The 21,005-nt window shown below is 34.7% G+C and overlaps 3 protein-coding genes across 3 annotated transcripts in view; 1 reads left to right on the top strand and 2 right to left on the bottom strand.

Moving 5' to 3' along the window:
- Positions 1-2,727: 2,727 nt before the first annotated feature.
- LOC128220228 (uncharacterized) lies at positions 2,728-6,429 on the bottom strand. Its single transcript, XM_052928531.1, has 3 exons — positions 5,995-6,429; positions 5,660-5,772; positions 2,728-3,964 (listed from the first exon to the last, which is right to left on the bottom strand). The coding sequence occupies exons 1-3, from the start codon at positions 6,278-6,280 to the stop codon at positions 2,984-2,986; spliced, it is 1,380 nt and encodes a 459-aa protein (XP_052784491.1). The 5' UTR covers positions 6,281-6,429; the 3' UTR covers positions 2,728-2,983.
- A 920-nt stretch (positions 6,430-7,349) lies between these two features.
- On the bottom strand, positions 7,350-18,673 carry LOC128219029 (uncharacterized protein CXorf58-like). The gene is made up of 11 exons (XM_052926839.1): positions 18,519-18,673; positions 17,573-17,724; positions 16,985-17,175; positions 16,370-16,469; positions 15,543-15,637; positions 14,519-14,630; positions 13,855-13,986; positions 11,883-11,958; positions 11,488-11,641; positions 10,691-10,820; positions 7,350-8,665 (listed from the first exon to the last, which is right to left on the bottom strand). Exons 1-11 carry the CDS (start codon positions 18,520-18,522, stop codon positions 8,459-8,461), a joined length of 1,353 nt encoding a protein of 450 aa, XP_052782799.1. The 5' UTR covers positions 18,523-18,673; the 3' UTR covers positions 7,350-8,458.
- A 1,976-nt stretch (positions 18,674-20,649) lies between these two features.
- Positions 20,650-21,005, top strand: part of LOC128219871 (protein IWS1 homolog) — a 34,786-nt gene continuing 34,430 nt past the window's right edge. Inside the window, exon 1 of the mRNA XM_052928005.1 lies at positions 20,650-20,764. Coding sequence (XP_052783965.1) covers positions 20,743-20,764 — 22 coding nt within the window. The 5' untranslated portion in view covers positions 20,650-20,742. The remainder of the gene's footprint in view (positions 20,765-21,005) is intronic.

Genomic DNA, 21,005 nt, shown 5'->3' with positions numbered 1-21,005 from the left:
GTTTATAAAGGTCGGTTGTTAAATCTAGCGTAACCTAGATGGCGTGTAAATCGGTCGGTTTGACCAATTAAACTATGTGTGTAATGGGTTGCAGATATTTGAATTAAAATGTAAATAATTATAACTGTGACAGACTATGCTAAATGTTGCCCATATGTGCATTTAATGATTCAATATCGCTATGTAATCATGCCTGGGAATCGCAATCAAAGAGTCCTTCCAATATTTATATCTATCTTATCTGTACCTAACCACGCCCGATAATTGCTCTCAAGGTATACTAAAACGTTTGAAGCTGTCTCATTCATATCTATTCACGGTTTTGAATCGCACTCCAGAAGTACTCATTACTTTTCAATCACGTTTAGGAATCGGAGTCAAGAAGTATTCAAACCATTTAATGATCTAGTTTCTCTATCTTATCACGCCTGGGAGACGCGTGCACAAAGATATGTTTTATATCGAAAGTTTACGCACAGGAAGAATATCAATAAAATAACGGCAACTGCAATGACAAGACCGAAAACCAGACAACTTAGGATGAACATCCTTGAAGGCACAGGGTCAACGCCCGACGAAGATCACAATATAGAAAGCCAAGGTACAAAACAACACGGACATACCACATACAAACAACACAGGCATACCACATACAAACAACAAATGCATACCACATACAAACAACACAGGCATACCCATACAAACCCACACAGGTATATCACATACAAACAACACAGGCATACCACATACAAACAACACAGGCATACCACATACAAACAACACGGACATACCACATACAAACAACACGGACATACCACCTACAAACAACACAGGTATACCACATATAAACAACACGGACATACCACATACAAACAACACAGGCATACCACATACAAACAACACAGGCATACCACATACAAACAACACAGACATACCACATACAAGCAACAAAGGCACACCACATACAAACAACACGGACATACCACATACAAACAACAAAGGCAAACCGCATACAAACAACACAGGCATACCAAATACAAACAACACGGACATACCACCTAAAAAAACAACACAGGCATACCACATATAAACAACACGGACATACCACATACAAACAACACGGACATACCACATACAAACAACACGGACGTTCCAAACAATGCGGACATACCAAATACAAACATCACAGACATAAAACATACAAATAACACAGACATACCACATACAAACAACACGGACATACCACATACAAACAACACAGGCATACCACATACAAACAACACGGACATACCACATACAAACAACACAGGCATACCACATACAAACAACACAGGCATACCACATATAAACAACACGGACATACCACATACAAACAACACAGGCATACCACATACAAACAACACAGACATACCACATACAAGCAACAAAGGCACACCACATACAAACAACACGGACATACCACATACAAACAACAAAGGCAAACCGCATACAAACAACACAGGCATACCAAATACAAACAACACGGACATACCACCTAAAAAAAACACACAGGCATACCACATATAAACAACACGGACATACCACATACAAACAACACGGACATACCACATACAAACAACAAAGGCAAACCGCATACAAACAACACAGGCATACCAAATACAAACAACACGGACATACCACCTAAAAAAACAACACAGGCATACCACATATAAACAACACGGACATACCACATACAAACAACACGGACATACCACATACAAACAACACGGACGTTCCAAACAATGCGGACATACCAAATACAAACATCACAGACATAAAACATACAAATAACACAGACATACCACATACAAACAACACGGACATACCACATACAAACAACACAGGCATACCACATACAAACAACACGGACATACCACATACAAACAACACAGGCATACCACATACAAACAACACAGGCATACCACATACAAACAACACGGACATACCACATACAAACAACACGGACATACCACATACAAACATCACAGGCATAACACATACAAACAACACAGACATACCACATACAAACAACACGGACATACCACATATAAACAACACGGGCATACCACATACAAACAACACGGGCATACCACATACAAACAACACAGGCATTCCACGTACAAACAACACAGGCACACCACACACAAACAACACCGCTTTGGAACAGTCAGTTAAACTACTTGGTAAGTACTTAACCTCGCACTTAAAATATTTAATTTACTACTAATAGATTGAAAAGGGTAGGTTAAGCAGGTCGATTCTATGCCAATGTGTGTGGTCACTTAAGTTTTACAGTTTACCATACGTCGTTTATTTAAGATATAAACAGGAAAAGGTTTTCACAGTCCTATGAAGTACGTATATGGGATTAGATGTGGGACTATAAACTAAATCTCGATCGCTATAATTCAGCAGATTTCACCATTTCAAGTGCGCACTCTGGAAAATGTCTTAGGTAAGAGCCTCAGGAAATTGCAACACTTAGAACGATATAAGGACGCCCTGATAGGAAATAAGGATACAACCGGGATAATTATTCTTTTTCGAAGGCAAGGCAGTATTTCAACGAGAATGCGCAAAGTTTACAGACATGGTGGACAAACCCGACCACCCGGGCGTTCATTAGAAAAAGTTCCCTGATACGCCTCTCTAGGCAATAGTAGATCAAGTAAACAAAAAGGCAACTCATTGATTGTGATGTTTATTGTCTTTTTCCATTCTTAACATAACGGTCCGGATACACTAGATTACTTAAGATTACAAAAAGATGGGAAAAGCTAAACGGATAAGATGGTTATAGTGTCTTTTACAATGTAGAAAATACTTGTAGAGATACTTTCAATTCTTTTTAGTACTTTGAGCAGCAAAGTAACACTAATTTATGGTCCATGTTAATTTTGAAGATCTAACTTTCTATTTTGTCTTCCCTCCCGTCGTTGTTGGCCTAAAATTTAGTGTATTTTTCTTTGTAGACGGCTGATGGGCGACGAGCACAATAAAACGCACCGACGCCAACCAAAAGGACGCATACAATCGCCATTAATACAATAAGCGCCGTTTGACCCGGAGTAAGATCCTCAATCGAACGGTTTATGGCATTTTGTGGATTAGAGCAAGTGACGTCATCACACATTGTGTATGCTTCAACTTCGTAATCGTCAGACGGATCCGTCCTAAGGTTGCCGCTCTCTATTTCTTTGATCACGTACTTGTAGATAGAGGATAAACTGCTGGATTCGATGCCAAGGTCATTTTCACTGTAGTGTAGGTCATACTGTTCCCTTGACAAAACCATGACGTAAACTGACGAAAACTCGCCCTCATCAACGCTGCGCTTTTGTTTGCTGCTGTCTTTTAGATGAAACGTGATAACCAAATACTTGTCAATGCTGAATTTTGCTCTTAAGGCGTTTCGGATACGCTTACCAATGATAAATGGGAGTTTGGGTATAAATTGCATTATTCGCTGCCCGATCCGTTTCAGTTTTAGGCGAAGTATTTTATACTTCGAAACATCCCAGCCACACTTTTCAATCAACTCTGCTGCTGCATCGGCAAGGGCTTCATTTGATTCTTCGCTACCAGACAACCATGTCTGTTTAGTAAGTGCAATTTTCACAATTCCCATAACCTTGATCCAATTGTCGAATCCAACGTCGCAAATCTTTGGAGCGTAGGGTGATGGTTCCGCATAGCAGCGTTTATGTAAGTCGAATGTGACCTGTTTAGCTTCTGTACACTCAGGCTGGATATACGGCCGGAAAAACGGGATCATGGACTTCTGCAGACATTGTCGTACCTCGCCGACCCATGTTCGACCAACCGCGTCCAGTTTTTCGGTTCCTTTTGAAAACAGTCGGCACCAGCGTTCACCCGCATCTGCAACGAAGGCTGCGCCATCTTCGTCGGTACAGGGGAACTGACCCTGGGGTCAACGTAAAACTATTATTATTTCATTTCAAACAGTAACATAAGCCTAAATGATCCAAAATAGGTTGTTATTAAATTATAAACTTGGTAGTGAGCTTATTTTAACAATTTTAAATAAAAATAAATTGCTTTGTGTATGCGATTCGAAACGAACGGAACGGAAAACGTTAATGAAATCTTACATAGACAACAAATCGTTTGAACACATGTTGTTTCTTAAGAAAACGAAGAAAACGAAGCTGATGCTAATTAATTAATCATTTCGATTTTAATTCAGGTCATCTAACCGGCTCACTAGAATACAACCTTATTGGCTGATACATCGTCAACGCAAAATCTGACGCAGGGAGTATGTATCGGATGATTGGCTAAAGATGGACCATTGATCACGCGCGAAAGTTGACAGTCTTAATGATAAAGTCTACTACTTCATGCAATTTCATTGGCTGAAAATGTTGTTTATTTTCTAAAAATATGGTAGAGGTAAAGTTATTGCAATTTGTATTTTGTTCATTATGCAATCGGAAATGATATGGCCTGCAATATTCCAAAACAATTTGTCTGTTCGGTATATGTTTTACATATTCATACCTTCCTTCACATAAAACATTTCCAAAGGATAGCTACAAAATACAATGGGTTTAATGTCGGAAGGTACAAACCGACATTCAACTATGGAAGGTGATGGAACCTTCTAGCATTATCCCCGTCGGCAACCATGTTATACTTCATAAAAACCGTGGAACAATTGACTGACAAAATGAAATCTAGTTTAAATGAATATGCATCAGGCAGGGGAGACAACTGTTTTTCCAATGAATTCGCATGATACAATGAAATGTTCTTTAATAACCGTGTACTGTCAGAAGCCTCCATGGCCGAGAAGTACGTACATGTATATACTTTTTGTGACCTTCAGTTATATGATATAAGATATTTTATCTAAAATTAAAACAAATATAACTCAAATAATTTTAAACTGAGTTGTATGTTCCCTAAAAAGGTAACAAACTTAAAAGCAAACGTGAACGTGTTAAATTTAAACTTTACGCACAATCAGGAGACCAAATTAGAAATAAAAATAAATGACAATATATCGTCAAAATTATACACTTAAATAGTTATTTTCTTTTTAAGACTAACGGAAAATGTACTAATGTATATTCTGTACGGTTACAATAACGAAAAAAATACATTTTGAGGTTATGAGGAAAATAGTTTGAAATATATATAGAAATCGGCGTATTACACTATTGTTGCTACGTGCAGATTGTTGGAGGTCATGGCGGATAGCAACGGACAACTGGTAGTTCATAGGCTGAAACTGCAGGTTGTATGCTAAGATGATTTAGAATACGACCTGCATGTACCGCCAAGGATAAGGCAATTATTAAGGGCTGGGCTTAATCATTAAAAAATTAATGGGTGGGTGTTGATTGGTCCGCCTAATGCCACTCGTCCAAATCACACTCCCTGTGTCAGATTTTTCCATGACAATGTGAAAGCCATTGCGGTTGAATTCTAAGTCAGTTTCCTGAAGTAAAATCTTAATGATACAGAAAGGCTCGTTCGCTACGCTCGCCCCGAGCATTCTTAATCATTAAGATTTAAATTCATATTATATAACTATTACATCAAATGCGTTTGATTCAATTCGGGATTTCTTAATATGCAATATAGTTGTATTCACCTGTAGACATTCTTTAAACCAGGAGCAGTCCTCATTGTCCGGGCTGTAACATCGGTCCGGCAAACTGGTCACATTCCTCTCCACTGATTCAGGATCACAATCGCACAAGCCAGCTAAAATTCCAAATGATTATTTAAAATTCACAGTTAACCAAAACTAAACGACAAATCATCATACATATTATTACTAAATCAGTTAATCAGGTTTTAATGTTTTCTCTTACTGTAATAACACTTCCCAATTTTTTTTACACTTATCTGCATAAGTGTTCGTTTTGTCTTTTCGTAGCAACGCTGATAAATTGCGCTTTTTAAAAAGTAAATAGATGTTCTTACTTAGTGCAATTCCAGCATACTTTAGCTCATCTTTACACTTATAAAGACAATACGTGTCTGAGTTTGGACATTTCCGGTTTCCTCCTGACGCCGACTCGATGTAATCGCCCCTCACACATGCCGCCCACTGACGCCTCCCCACGAGCGTACCCAGGAGCCCAGATCTCACACATACCGCTGCTCCATCGGGTCCATTTTCGGCGTCACAGTTTGATTCGACGCTTGCCCCAAAGGCGAACGATGCAAAAAGTGTTAAAAACACTTTGGATACTAAATTAGGCTTCATCGTCTGTATCTGGTATTTCGTTTGTGTATTTGTTTTTGTAAGTCTCTCCTGCTGTATATGAGCTACTTGGTAGTTTTCAAACGCAAAAGCAACCGTTCCACATACGTGCGCTGTAATACATTATGTATTCATATATGACTATGCACACTTTATTGTCCAGTTTCATACGTCAGATTGTTTATGAAACCGTTCGATGTGAATTATGTATGTAGATTGTTATAATTAATTCAAGCCATAGTTTGGTTCATGTGAGATCAGCGTTGAGTTCAATTAAAGCACACATTCTGCTGAGGTTAGATATTGAGTTCATAACAATACAGCGCCACCTTCATCGGTCCTTCATACATATAAAAATATTGCCTATTAGCAGTGTTAGCAAGTGCCTTAAAACCTTTGACCTGGTAACCGACCCTTGAAATACATGATCCATAATCAAATTCGACCTATATTTTGTGGGGACACATATTTTGGATAAGTGTTATGGTAATACATTAGAAAGAAATTGTTGCTTCTTGCGAGTACCTTTTTCTAATAATTAACCAATTGGTATGCATGTTTACACATATGACTTGAATATATGATTTGACCTGACTTTGCCTAGCATGACATAGAAACACAATATGGCCAAGTTGCATAATTATTTTATGAAATAATGCCCCAAGAGTGTTAACATACAGACTGTTGATAAAGTTGAAGGTTAACATCCAATCTAAGCTTACTATTTTTGTTTTGGAATATATTGCTCAGTTAATGCTAACTTATTAAACCTTTAAGGAAAAACATTGTGAATTTAATAAGTAATAACTATTTCTTATGTTGAAACATCTACTTAAAGTAACTAATTTGGTTTAATATAAAAGGATATGTTATGAATAAGATTTTTTTGAGAAATAGGGACCTGGGGAGCTAAACACCAAGGTAGCTTTAGCCACAGTGACAGCCTTCCAGCGAAAACTGTAACCAACCCCGATCATGACAAATGGCTGAAATATACATCGTATGAAGAAAATAATTATTATTTCAAATGTTTATGATATATGTGACTAAATATGTGCACAAATACAGCTGGTACCGTTTCTGATTTTATTGAACATACGTTATATTCACAAATTTCAAATGAAATAAAAATATATAACAAAACAATAAGTGCTGTACAAATTTCAATAAAATGCTAAAATGCATAACATAAAACCCATAATCAGCATGTTGCGGGATAAGTATGACGATTTTATGATTAGAGCTTCTTTTGTGTCAAGCAACGTCAAATAAACTTAGATATGGCTGATTGTTCAGAATTTTGTTGAAGCTAACAATACTATATATGTAAATGTTAATAAGGTCAATGCTGTCAACGTCAACGCTGTTTATGTCATTGTTGTAAATGATATCACTGTAAACATTATCATTGTTAGCAAGAAAACGTTGTCAACATTATTGTTGTTAACTTTCACATCTCTTATATAACTAAAATGGACTAATTTCTGATTGACAGTATATCTACAAATGTTTGAGACACCTATTTTAGCTGAACTTGTTTTATCTAAACATATGAGCATGTTGCAAAAAAATCACCTTAACACCAAGTTAACAATGCTAGTGTTAACAACGTTGTTCATTTTAACAGTACTGAGCTATTGGCCCATTTTCTAACTAATAATACTTTAATTAACTTTGAGAAAAATTACATTTATAAAAAAATTATAAGGAGCAGTATCGTCACATATTTTATCCCACTTATGGACAGCTTAAAGCAAAAATGCGAGCAAAATCTTTTGTTAAAGGTATTATTGGAACACAAAAATACTTTAACAAATAGTCATTATTTGGTAAAAACTTGTGACATATAATTTCCAGATAATTACAAAATCAAAATACCTGTTATTATATGTTAAGTATATGACAAATCAACATGAGAATTCACATACTCAACAATTTTTTGGTGAGGTAAAAGTTATATTTCTAATTCAACGCGATATTATACCTGTATTTATCATTTCAAATCATGCTCCACTTCCCTTAACAACAATTAAAACCAGTTTATTAATATTAATAAAATAAATAAATCAAACAAACTTGAAGTAACTCTTATGTGACATAAAATTTCAATATAATTGCAAAAAAATACACTGACAATAATTCTTCAAAACAAATGCTCATTTCAACACAAATATCACAGTATCAAGATATATTTCCAGATATAAGTCTGGGTGTCCCCATCAAGTCGTCATTAAAGGACAGTTCCTGCGTCCACTCATACAACTTCCTCGCCTCCCGCTCCCATTGGTCGCCCTCTTCCCCATATTCACCTGTTATCCCGTACTTGTCGAAATAATCCTCAGGCTCCTCTGATACTGCTGTCTGTCCCCGGGAGTCCAGCACGTCCTCCTGAGGAATATAAGGAATAAAATCAAGGTGCTTAAAGATGTGCTTTATGGGATTAAATTAGACAATTTATCTTATACCTTATACACCTTAAATTAGGGTCTGTGACGTTAAAGGAGTACAGATTAATAGCAAAATTGACTCAGATATGTTGGAAACTTGAAAAATTCAATTGAAAAATTCAAATAACTAATTCGTTTTTACCCAATAACAATTTTTATTGTAGGTATCTTAGTTACGCTAATGACATTATGAACATCATTAGTATTTCTATCGTAATGAAGTTTAACATTTAAATTTTTAAAGACCAACAATTTTCAATTACAACATCAATGCCATCCAATTTGTTATCTTAGACATAAAGACAATAAAACTACAACGTTATTAAAAGTAATATACAAATCATGACTTTTCAGAAAATTATGGAAGATTCCTTTACAAGAAACACAATAATTTCATAATTAGCTTAATAATAGAAAAACATCAATTTAGAAAATCCCCTATCCCACCTTTATAACACTGTTATTTCCATGGAAAACACAAATACATATGTCCTTCAACAAGAAAATTATGTCCATACACCACAGAAATATATCATTTAAATTTTACAAGCACAGAATTCTCAGTTTGCACTTTGTAAAATACAGAATTATGTCCCTTTCAAAATGCAATTGTGTCCTTCAAAGCATAATTTCAATTTTAAGTAAAACAAAACAATGTATTGCATCCCTTTACAACTTTAGCGTGAGTCTTACAATATTTATGTCCCATATTAAAAAATACTGTATTCTTTAACAACATAACTAAATCCCTTAGGAAAGAATTAAGTCCCATTTCAAATGTTATTTTCCCTTAACATTGAAAACAAAGTTGTTTTAAAACAAAATTAAGCCCCTTTACAAGAGATATAAATCAACCTTTCCAACATAATAACAATAATGTCCCTTGACAAGAGTTTCATCCCTTTACAGTGATACTGCCACCAGTCTTACCTCCCTTAGAGCTAACAGAGGCAACCTTACAGTGAGGGTTGACTCATGCTGTGTAAATGTTAAATACTGTTAATATTTAGTTAATTATTCTCAATGAACACTGGAAAATTCACAATATTTTATCCTTAAAAAGTTTTTGATTTTATCATTAAAACACATTAGTCAATATATTTTTTTTTATTTCTGATTTAACAACTTTAATAACATGGCCAGTGTTCAATCAAAAAGTTGTTACATTTTCCAGTGTTCAACATCAACTATAGCTACTACAAAATTCAATCAAGATCATTTATTCATAAAACAAGTTATAATACACAACATACTAAAGTAACAAATTTCAAAACAAAAGAGTTGCATTCACCAAGAACTGTAAGGAACGTGAACCACACCTACTACATTTACATTGCATATAATAAATGAGGGTCTGAAACCTACATACATCTGCTAGTGAAAAAAGTGCTATGAAATAGTTTGTTTTTATGATTGTTTGAATGGGGTCATTTTATCAATGTGCGTATGGCAAAATACCAGTAGATAAAAAAAAATCAGTTATAAATATGTAACCTATTTTAATAGTACATAAAAAATCATATTCTACATGTTTACATACTGATTATGCTAACCTCATTCCATAATTTCTATGCCAAATTGTGGCTTCACTTTTATGGCGTTGTTTATTTCATTTCTAAGTCAAAACGCATTGTGAAGTGGGGGGGGTTGTCTTCTTATATGATTAGTAAACTATAAGGTCAATGTTAAAATGGAAATTAAATGTTTTCATTGTAAAATCAAATAAACTTGGTCTGAACTCATAAATCAAACTATACCTTTCAAAATGTTTCATTTCTACTGAGAAATATTGTTTTGAAAAAGTTACTGTTCAATACGACTGTTGAAAAGATCACCCCATAATATGTCTCATCTCAAATAGATAAAACTGCCGTCCCCTCCATTGTTTTTTCCAAATCCACATGTTACTATAAAACAAATTAATATTCTGCTATAAGATAAGGTTCTTAGCTACCAAGTTACCCACCCTATCCAATCCATACATCTTTCGCATCTTCATGGCACGCATACGTGCCTGCTTGGAACGTCTACCAGATATCTGACTCTGTATTCCAGACATCTTTGACTTTGGTGTGGGCATTGGTACATCTGGGCTCCTAAAGTGGAATAAAACATTAATTCTCAGACTCACACTTATGCACCAGTCAATTGTAACCATGGCCTCCCAAGGTCCCAGGGGTATACCGGGGATAGCCGGGGAAATGGGCCATTTAGTTTTTACCTTCCAGGTGGCCCCGCAGTGCCAGGTGAATGCAGTGGTTTTGTCTTCGCAAAAATATAGCAGGGAATGGGCCTAACCTAGGATCCCTGGGGTGCGGGGTTATATGGCGGAGATTTTACCCGGGATTGGCTGGACCGAAAGTCAAAGTCCACGCTATTCCCCGGACCTGGGAAGCTGTCTGGTTACAATTGACTGGTGCATTAAGGGTGTTTGTAAACATGGGCCCTAGTCTTTCGGCTATATTTCTCCATTCTGGGTACTTTATTTTTAAATATATATATCAAACTAAACATTGTTTTACATGGGAAATTGAAATGATTTTCATATCTTTAATTTGAAATGAATGTTTCATGAACACATGTACTACAATAAAAAAGCCTTCCCTTAGCATAATTATACAACTATCAAACAAATGAAAACACCAATTGCGCATTTGCTCCAGAAGACTTTAAGATTTAAACTTCTTAGACAAAGTTTGATTAGCTCATTATGTTTTAAATAGCTTCCAAAAACAATATTGCATGAATTTGTATTTTTCTTACCTCATTTCTGTGACAGCCCTGATGTGTTGTATCTGTATATCTTGTGTTATAGGCCGTGTGACCAGCAGGGGTATTTCATCCCTCAGTCGGGGGGTCATCCGGTGGTTGTACAGGAAGTCTATGATGTCGTAGAATACTGTGTGTCGTGGTAGAACTGAAATAACACATACGAACATAAATACAGGTTTCAGTTGTTGTTTTTTTAAATATCTTAAGCATAACAGATTTAAACATAATATTTCAACAAGCAAAGTCACAGACATATAAACCATGTCCTTAGCGAAATCAGTTGCCTGAACCTTATTCTATAAACCAAAACATAGGGTGGGATAGAACTTTAAAGAATAATAAAGAATCAAATTTCAAGGGTTGTAACTGAGATCTTTAATTCTTACCATCCAATGTAAGTTTCCTCCAGTAGTTTTCTTTGCCTCCCATTTTGGCAGGAGTCTCATCTATATTAGTTAGATACTGAAAAATTAACAGAAGGATTAGGGTTTTCGCCAGGGTTTAAAAAAGGGCAGGGTGCTGCTGAAGAGGGACTGGGTGCTTAGAGGGAGAGTCTCAAGGGCAAATAGTATCAGGCTGTGAAGAACATAATGAATTTGACAGAGAATGATAGAAATTTTGTTTGATTAATTGGTTTCAAATTTCAACTGCCAAATTTGTAAACTTTTTATGTATTTTTAGTCAATTTATGGTTTTTAATCAAAAGATATATATGATTGTTTGAAGCATTTAATTCTAAAAAGGTTATAGCTAAATGGATATGTGAGAATTCATTACATAATTGGCACAAACTTTATTGAAATTCAATTCAGCTTTAAGATTCTTTGATTTCATGAGGTAATAAGACAGGGTGTCCTCACATGACATATCATATGGAAACCTGTTCATATAAATAGGTAATTTTTAATAGCATGGTTTATATCACTTTTCCAATTGCTATTATGAAGCATAAATAAGAGACGGTAATTGTTTTGTCTCAACGTAAGATCATGATATGTTTCACTGAGAAAGCACCAAAAGCTATATTTCAACAAGTGAAATACTTACTTTTGGTAAAATATATTGCCATCTTAATAAAAAAACTGTTTTTGTATCAATATGTTCAAAGGCTTAAGGATCAGTATGTACAAAACTGGAGGGAAAATGTTTTCTCAAATAGAAAATTGTTTCATTATGCTAACTTTAAAAATAAATATGAAGTTGAAAAATATGTCTATGTTATAGATATTAAAAAAATAAGAAGCTGTTTTGCAAGATTTATGAGTTCATGTCATAATCTCATGATAGAAAAGGGAAGGCATTATGGAATCGATAAGGAATATCGCTATTGTCTATATTATGAATGGATTGTAGAAGACGAATTTCATTTCCTACTTGTTTGTCCATTGTATTCAAGTATACGTGTTAAGTACATACCACGTTTGTATTACGACTATCCAACATTACAAACATTCTACAATCTGTTGTAATGTCAAAATGAATTGATTATACAAAATACAGCTTTATTTGTATACCATGCTTTTAATTTGCGAAATAAATATTTTACAGATAATGGTATAAGCACCTGATAATATTCATACACTATCTATATAATTATTAAGTTTAATACCTTGTTCTGTTAGATATGTGTATGTTTGGCTAATATTGTCATGCTTAAGTTTGAATTTGAATGACCAGTTATACCTGTTGGAATGATATATGTATTTGTTGCACAAATGATTGGATGGGAGGCCATATATCATAATAGATATCTATCTATCTACACTGAAACCAACAAATTGTATTTTTATTAAATACTTAAAAGGGATCTTAAATAACATTTAATCATAGTTTTTAAGAAAAGCGTGTCAAGTTGTGTGCAAACTAAACATCATTTCCTGTGTCGGTGTCATTGAAATTGCGTCCCAGATCTGTGAACACTCAGACATTAGATTTGAAATTAAGGGCAGCCTAAAATTTCAAAACAGTGAAAAATATCACAATGTTATTTCACTGTTTGAAGCTGTGAAGTATTTTATTTTCACTGATAGATCTCTATATACCACCGATAAACATGTAATAGATAAGGGTTATTTGTGATTTAGTCTAAGCTCTAAGTCTCTAAAGAGTGCTCAGGCTTTCAAAATGACCAGGCAGCCGTTTATAAAACCCGGCAATTAGTGTCGGCCCATCCAGCTACTTTTTTGCTTCTCTTTTGAAACCTGATGTGGGAGGTCCCCTAAACCCCAGCCTATTTTCAGCATTTATCCAGCTACTTTCAGACAAAATGAAACCCCTGATAGGAAAAAATATTTTCAGCATATTTTAGTAGAATACAACATAAAGGTTGCGATATCAGCTGTTAGATTATGTCCTTACTTGCATATAGTCCTTGAGTGTGGTGACATCAATCTCATCAGTGATTTTATATTTTTTCTGGAACATGACATCCTGAAGCATTTGGTTGTAAAACTGCCGGTTCCCCATTAGTCTCAGTGAGTCTTCTGCAGCCTGGAAGTCAACATTTACACTTCAAGTCACTGGTTTTATTAGCTCATCTGTTTTCCGGCAAAAAGAAAATCAGGTAACCTCATAGCCTTGGTGTTGTTATTGGTGTCAACATAGTACATTAACTTTAACCATGGCCTTGACTAAAACTCATCAAGATTTTCAAATGAAACTTGGTACACATGTTGCCAGAGACAATACATACATGCACAGCAAGGCCCATAATTCTGACTTTAAAAATAATTGAGTTCTGCCCGTTTTCTTACTGAAAAACATCAGACGAGCTTACTATGCTATTGTTTTACTCTATATCACAGGGGCTTTTTTTTTATCTTCTCCTCATAAAATTCCTTTGCAATTATGCAGCGGTTCTCATAAATTCAATTCTCTTACAGGATTTCAAGCACTTTTTCTACGTAAAAAAAGCCTAAAAACTTTAAAACTCTTGGGCAAAGAAGTAAATATAAGGGAAATTTAATGTTGTCACCAAAAAATCACCACATTAATTTGACACAACTGGGATTACTTCTCTTACCCCAGAAGCTGGTTTTATGACACGTTTCCCACTCAGGTACTTCACCCCTTTACCGTCAGAGTGTATGAAGACCTTGAAGAAAATCATGGGTGGAAACTCTCCACCTCCAAACCTGGAAAATACACATGGTATGATCAGACATTGCTGACACTATTACTTGTAGTAAGAACACTAATTATTAAGGTTTCAGTAAAATATCACTGCTATTTACACTGCAGTAGCCACTGCAGTGAAAGCATTATTTTTTATATTTCTTGGCTCTAATAATTCTGATGTAAGTTTTTGTTGTTCTTTCACTTGTGATCACAGAATATTACAAGTATTCCTTTCTGTAATCAGTCTGTAAAATGAATTTTGATCTGGCCCTTCTTGAATATCCTCAATATTTTCACTGCTGTTTTAGACATTATGGTTCCTATCTTACTTTTGAAATGTAAGGTTGCAAATTGTGATCATTATGCCTAGTTCAAGTTTTTTGTAATGAGATTACAAGATGACCTCACAATGTTATGCTTCTCACACGATTTTCCATTTCACAACAATTTTATAAAAAAAAATTGAATTTCAACAGAAAAAGATCAAAATATATACTTCGATCATGATCACAGGAAATATAATAATTTGAAAATGTAATACATTGCTTTCTGTAATCACCTGGTGAAATAAATCTAACAAATATCCTCTACATTGTTTGTACTAACATTTTTCAACTGAAATGCTAGAATGCATTTGCTAAAATCACACTCAATTTTATTTTCCTTTAATAAAAATCAGCACTGGTGTCTGGATAGCGAAAACCAAGTGCCATTTGTTGGGCTTAATCCCACAACCTCTTGGCCGAGACACTGACACCCATATAACTAGACTACTCTCAATGCTATAGAATATTTTTCACACATATCATCCCTAATTCATAAATTTATATACTTGATTATTTGAAATTAAAGAATTTCCCTTTCCACTCCTGACTTCTTTTGTCTTTTTAAACCTTTCACACCTAAGGTCAAATCTTTATCCTCCCTACCTAAAGCGTACTCGGACCTCGCTGCATCTGTCATTCATAAACTCCGCCTCCTTTGGTGCCACTTTCCTCAGAATCTCACTGGACATAGAGTTCTCCTGTAAATCATTACAATGTTAGGTTAGCTTCAACTAATTTATTTAACAATGATTGTGTTAAGTCACTCTTGTTGGCACAATGTTAAGCGAGGGTTTGGTCATGTATTGAAGAGGAAATCAGAGTACCTGGTGGAAACTCACTTGTCTGGCTTGTTGACCACAAACCAATAAAGTCAAACCAAGGACACCTTGGTGAGAATCCAATGTGCTAACCAGACAACCAATGTTAAAATGAATTGCTTACCCTTACAAAAATGTCATCTTGATTACTCAGTACATGACATACAGTTAATTAAGGCTAAATGCATACCAACAACTGATGCATACCATTACTAACATAACAAAGTGAACATTTTTGTTTTTCAACAGTAACACTACAATTTTGACCATTTTACCAACTGCAAAGGGATTTTAAAATTTGAGATTGGCTTAAAATCGACATTCAAAGGAAACAAATACCCACTAAAGGGAGTTTCTTACATATTATATGTTGGCAACAAATTGTTGAATTCAAGCATTTTGTCACATTTTAAATAATAATTGAACACAGAGCTCTAAAATACCAAATTAATATTGTTTGAAGTTTGACCCTTCTATGAAGTGTAAACGTATATTGTGCAATTTTATTTGTGAATCTATCTACTTTTAAAAGCATAAATTTAAGTTACTGAAAGCTATGTTTATTTTACAAGATCAAGTTATTTCTCTGCAGGGTCATGCAGGGATACCTACAGCTGCACAGACAGCATGTTTCAGCAGCTTGAACATCTGTCGGTCACGATAGCCAATCCACGCTTTCTCAACAATGGAGGCTGCAGCTTGCCGTATTATTCTAAAGAAGAATTAACATCCATGCATTGAGAATTAATAATGGTTTCACATTGTTATTGAAACTTGCAATCATTTTTATGAAATTTAAAGAAAAAAAATATAGAATTTAATCTCATCTGAAAACAATTATTATAATTAAACTTACAACATCGAAGCAATTATAAGTGCTAAAGAAAAAAAGTTCAACATTATACTAACAAGACTTAAAGTTAAGCATTCATCTCTCCACTTTTACACTTAGGCTTCCAAGAAGATTTTGTTCAGTAAACTAAGGTATTTTTACATTGACCAGGGTATTTCACTGACCGTCTTTAATCATTTAATTGCAGGACTTTTTAATGGCTTGTTTTAATTTTTAAAGCTTTCTAATTTTAATTAACTCAAGGAAAATTAAGGGGAGTTATTCCCCGCCAGAGGATATGGCATGTATGTACATGCATACAATTAAACAAAACCATTACTAGATTTTGTTCATTGTAATTGTATACGGTAAGCTATAATTGCAATTTCGCTTACTCTCCCTCTGAGACAGGGGGTTGTCGAAGGTGTTTCCCCGGACTGGGAGTACGTCTCTCTGGGACCGGCCCCACCACACTGATGGGTGTGTTTGTGGCATGTCTGTACTGTCCAAATTCCTGGCCCTCTAAGGTGGCAACAAATTCGCCAGTCAGTTGAGGAGCAGACGGAGATTTCCTGACTGGATCATTCTGTGAAAGATAAAACAAAATACTTAACAAGTCTCATAATTATGTTCTGATATCTAAATACATGTATAACATGTGATTTAGTTTACAACATAAGCATTTAACGATATGATAACATAATTTATATTATTATAAAGATGAATTTATTAAACATTGTTGAACTCAACTTAAATGACCATGGTCATTTAAGTTGAGTATGTCCAAATTAAGTATCAAATTAACTTTGTGATGTAAGTACTATTATTACTTTTTATTAGTCTAATATATATGCCTGCAGAATGACTGGTTCCACGTTCAATCCAAGCACTAACTCTTTGTTTCACTTCAATTATTCAACAGATCAATTTATGAATGCACAGTGACTTTATTCTACTATTATCCTATTTATGAATGACCTAACCTGTGAATGTGTCGGTGTTTTACGACGAGATGACCCCGGACTGGCCGCCTTTTTCCTCTGCTCATCTATGGTATGAGCTGATGGAATTTTAACATTTATGGAGGTCTTGCTGGTAGCACTCTTTGCATCATAACTTTTGCCTTCTGGGGAGTCTGAAGGGGAAACATGACATCAGTAAGTACAAATTTGATTGTCATACCAGTTCTGTTAGTTACAGTCATATGGGATCAGCACTGTGCACATTTTTTTACTCCTAGTTTACTGGTATTGGGAGTAAAATAAAGAGTGCCTTAATTGACTTTATTGTTCAATGGTGGGATCAGTGTTAGGTGTGTTTGTAAGAATCAGCCGCCCGTCAAGGCCGGGTAGATAGTCTAAAATAATAGATGTGTTATACGGGATTCTTCCAATCCCTAACGTCTAAACGGGTTTGTGCAAAAACCGGGGGTGTTTGAAAAATATTGAAATTTTATAAAGTGAAGTATTTTATGGTTGAAATTGATCATAAAGGTTTATATTAATACTTTACCATGTAAGTGAAATTTTTTGCACAAAACAAGCTTTTAATGCATTAAAGCACATTCTTTACCTTTCCAATAAAACGAAGGTTGACTGACATAGACAACAATTATGCCAAGAGGAACAACTTGACCCAATCGTTATAACTTGGCCACCTCCTACAAACTTCGAGATAGACCTCGTAAATACAATCTTAACAACTCGGCCTTGGCCGAAATGTTCTGATTGTTTTAAAATTGTGCCCTAAGCCTTGCAGGTGCCCTTCATGTATATATTGTTATGTTTTGACAGAATGAAATGAATTTTTGTGTACAGAACTAATATAAAATAACAATATCTGGTAATATTTCTTGTTTATATGATATTTTGCTCCACAAAACAAATTGACAAAGTAAAATTAATAAAGACCTCGTAAAATTAAACATACCCATGTTCAAATGTATCCCGTTGTAATCTGACAGTATGTCACATGCTTGTTCACCAATAAACCTAAAAAATCGACATAAACAAATAGAACTACATTATTAGTTTGTAACGGTTTCCAGTGAAAACAAATGGCGACTTCCGTAGCAATATTTTGGCTTTAAGTCAAAACGTCCCAACACGGTAGCAAGACGGCAATTCTTTTTAAACTTCGATACTTACCGAACTTTGTATAAATTTAATCCTATTGTGCTTTTAATGAAGTTGTCAAAAAAACACAAGCAATCATAAAATTTATTTGGGGCTAAGTTCAGAGTGTTCAGACTGTGCTGGCCAGAATGACACATTAATAATGTAAATTTCTTTTTAGGTATTTCATTGATTCTCTATGGCAGGGTGGCTTTTTTCTTGGAAGATCCATATATTTTCAATCAAATATTGATTAATCTTTGGCTTTGGCCTTTTCATTTTACTGTTCAATTATCGTAAAGTATTTAACACTGTCAACATTCATTAAGCAATGCCAAAAAACCGAACTTGAATCTGAGTAACAAATGCATATCAAGTCAAGAAGTTTGATAATTGTACCTGATCTGGCTGCAGGGAAAAAACTGACGCATGTCAGCCTTCCCAACTAAGATGTTTGCTTTCAATAGTGCCATAACTCTAAAATATCATTAAAAACATAAAAATAGTAGACTAACTCCTTTTAATAACTTAAATTTAAAACCTCAGCTGTCCTGTAGGCCACAGTTAATCACAAAAAGCTGCTTTTCGACTACTGTCTTTTATTTTTCGTACTTTATACCCATTATTGGACACATGTTTAATTGAAAACAAAAGTTGATCTTTTTTTCTATACAATATAATGATTACTAAATTTATTTCACTTGATACTGGGTTAGATTCTATAAAATATAACTTAACTAGTTAAAATAGTTCGAACTTCAATAGCGCAATAGACATTGAAACAGTCCACGAATAACAGTTATGTTAAATCGACGATAAAATCGCTGTATAATTTCAAGTTTACTATAAATGTTTGGCCCCCACCACCTTTGGTGTATCAAGCGCTATTTTAGTTTCTATCTAAAATACAGAGTTACAAGGGGTATTAAATAGTGCCGCAAAAATCAACATACCAAGCGAGACTCTCTTGGGTCTCAAGTACTCTGTAAAATGCCCGTACATATCGCATACCAAAAGAGCTAGGGCGGTGGTGGATGTGAGCGAGGGGTGTCAGCCTAGCTACATGTATACACGGACAAAGTCAAACAGAAAGGAGTTTTAATAATTCTTAAGAAACCATAACATTCATTTGTTGTCAAGTTAAATATGTTGTTTATTGGAAGAACAAAAGGATGAATGGTGCTAAAATTTGTCAATAAAATATATAAATTCGCTCACATTACATATATGCTTATTAGATCAATGCAACACCTTTGTCTTTGATCCATCCAATACTTTGGGGGAAAGTGTATTTCAATAACCATGCGGAAATTGCTTTATTTGACGTTTGTCAATTTACGCAGTTACTCATAAATTCAAAACAAATGAATTAAGTAAATATCTATCAAAATATATAAAGAACATTATCAGGTGAACTTTATAATTTGTTTCCTGGTTAAATGTATGCTATTTAAATTATACTCTTTTTTATTAAATCGATCAGTTTCAAGTTGCGTGCAAAAAAAGACTAAAAACAATTCCTGGCTGACATAAATAATTTGGGTTGAAATGTCTCAAATATGGCTATTGAATTATTTAAAGAAGGCGTTGAAATTAAAGTCTTCACTATAAAACGGTTGAAGAGTACAACCAGGTAGGAGTTGAAAAGTCTAAGTGTTGATTTTAAAAGTCTTCATTTTGAGAGGGGGTTGAAAAGTCTTGGGGTTGAAAAGTCCTGCTCCCTGAAAACTATCGTGACAAATGTCATTGCACTTATTTTAAGTTAGCGCGTTTCCTTTTTTCTGGCTTTCATTTAGAACGTTGATCGAACGAGTAATCGAGTACTCGCCTGCAGTTCTATAGATAATCAAATTGAGAGCTCTAGATGTTCGTAGGTGTGCAAAGTAGTTAAAAGTATGGTTGTATGTAACCTTATCTTACAACGACTGTGTAAGTCGATATAACCAATTTTGGATAACGTTTGTTTTTGTCCATAAAGCTTACTGAGGAATAAAATATTTTCACAAGATTTACGCGTTTAAAGGAGCAATTAGACAAAAATGGAAGCAAACGAACTTATGGGTATGATATCTGAAGCGATATTTTCCGTAACCTTTACTTTATTATCTTAATATCGCCTTGAACCATGAATTAAGGAAGTATTGTTTATGTTTAACTTTTTCAGTTTTTATTGCACAACCCTTGTCAATATTAAAACACGTTTCGAGGACTTCAGATATTTAGATTGAAGAACTGTGAAATTGATTTCCCACTTTTTCTTAAAAGTAAATGGTAATAATTCGAAGTTTAATGTAATCGTGCT

The sequence above is a fragment of the Mya arenaria genome, chromosome 15, assembly GCF_026914265.1.
Source record: "Mya arenaria isolate MELC-2E11 chromosome 15, ASM2691426v1".
Classification (NCBI taxonomy): Eukaryota; Metazoa; Mollusca; class Bivalvia; order Myida; family Myidae; genus Mya; species Mya arenaria.
Note: the sequence above shows the minus strand (reverse complement) of the source record. Positions and strands in the feature narration are given on the sequence as shown.

Bases quoted from the DNA above. Each gene is read 5' to 3' on its own strand.
- LOC128220228 (XM_052928531.1), bottom strand. From the start codon at position 6,280: ATGAAGCCTAATTTAGTATCCAAAGTGTTTTTAACACTTTTTGCATCG. The intron at 5,773-5,994 runs GTAAGAACATCT...TTGGAATTTTAG, and splicing joins GTATGCTGGAATTGCACTAA to CTGGCTTGTGCGATTGTGAT. The intron at 3,965-5,659 runs GTGAATACAACT...CGTTGACCCCAG, and splicing joins GGTTTAAAGAATGTCTACAG to GGTCAGTTCCCCTGTACCGA.
- LOC128219029 (XM_052926839.1), bottom strand. The intron at 15,638-16,369 runs GTAGGTATCCCT...AATGATTTACAG, and splicing joins AACATGCTGTCTGTGCAGCT to GAGAACTCTATGTCCAGTGA. The intron at 10,821-11,487 runs GTAAGAAAAATA...ATTCCACTTTAG, and splicing joins AGGGCTGTCACAGAAATGAG to GAGCCCAGATGTACCAATGC.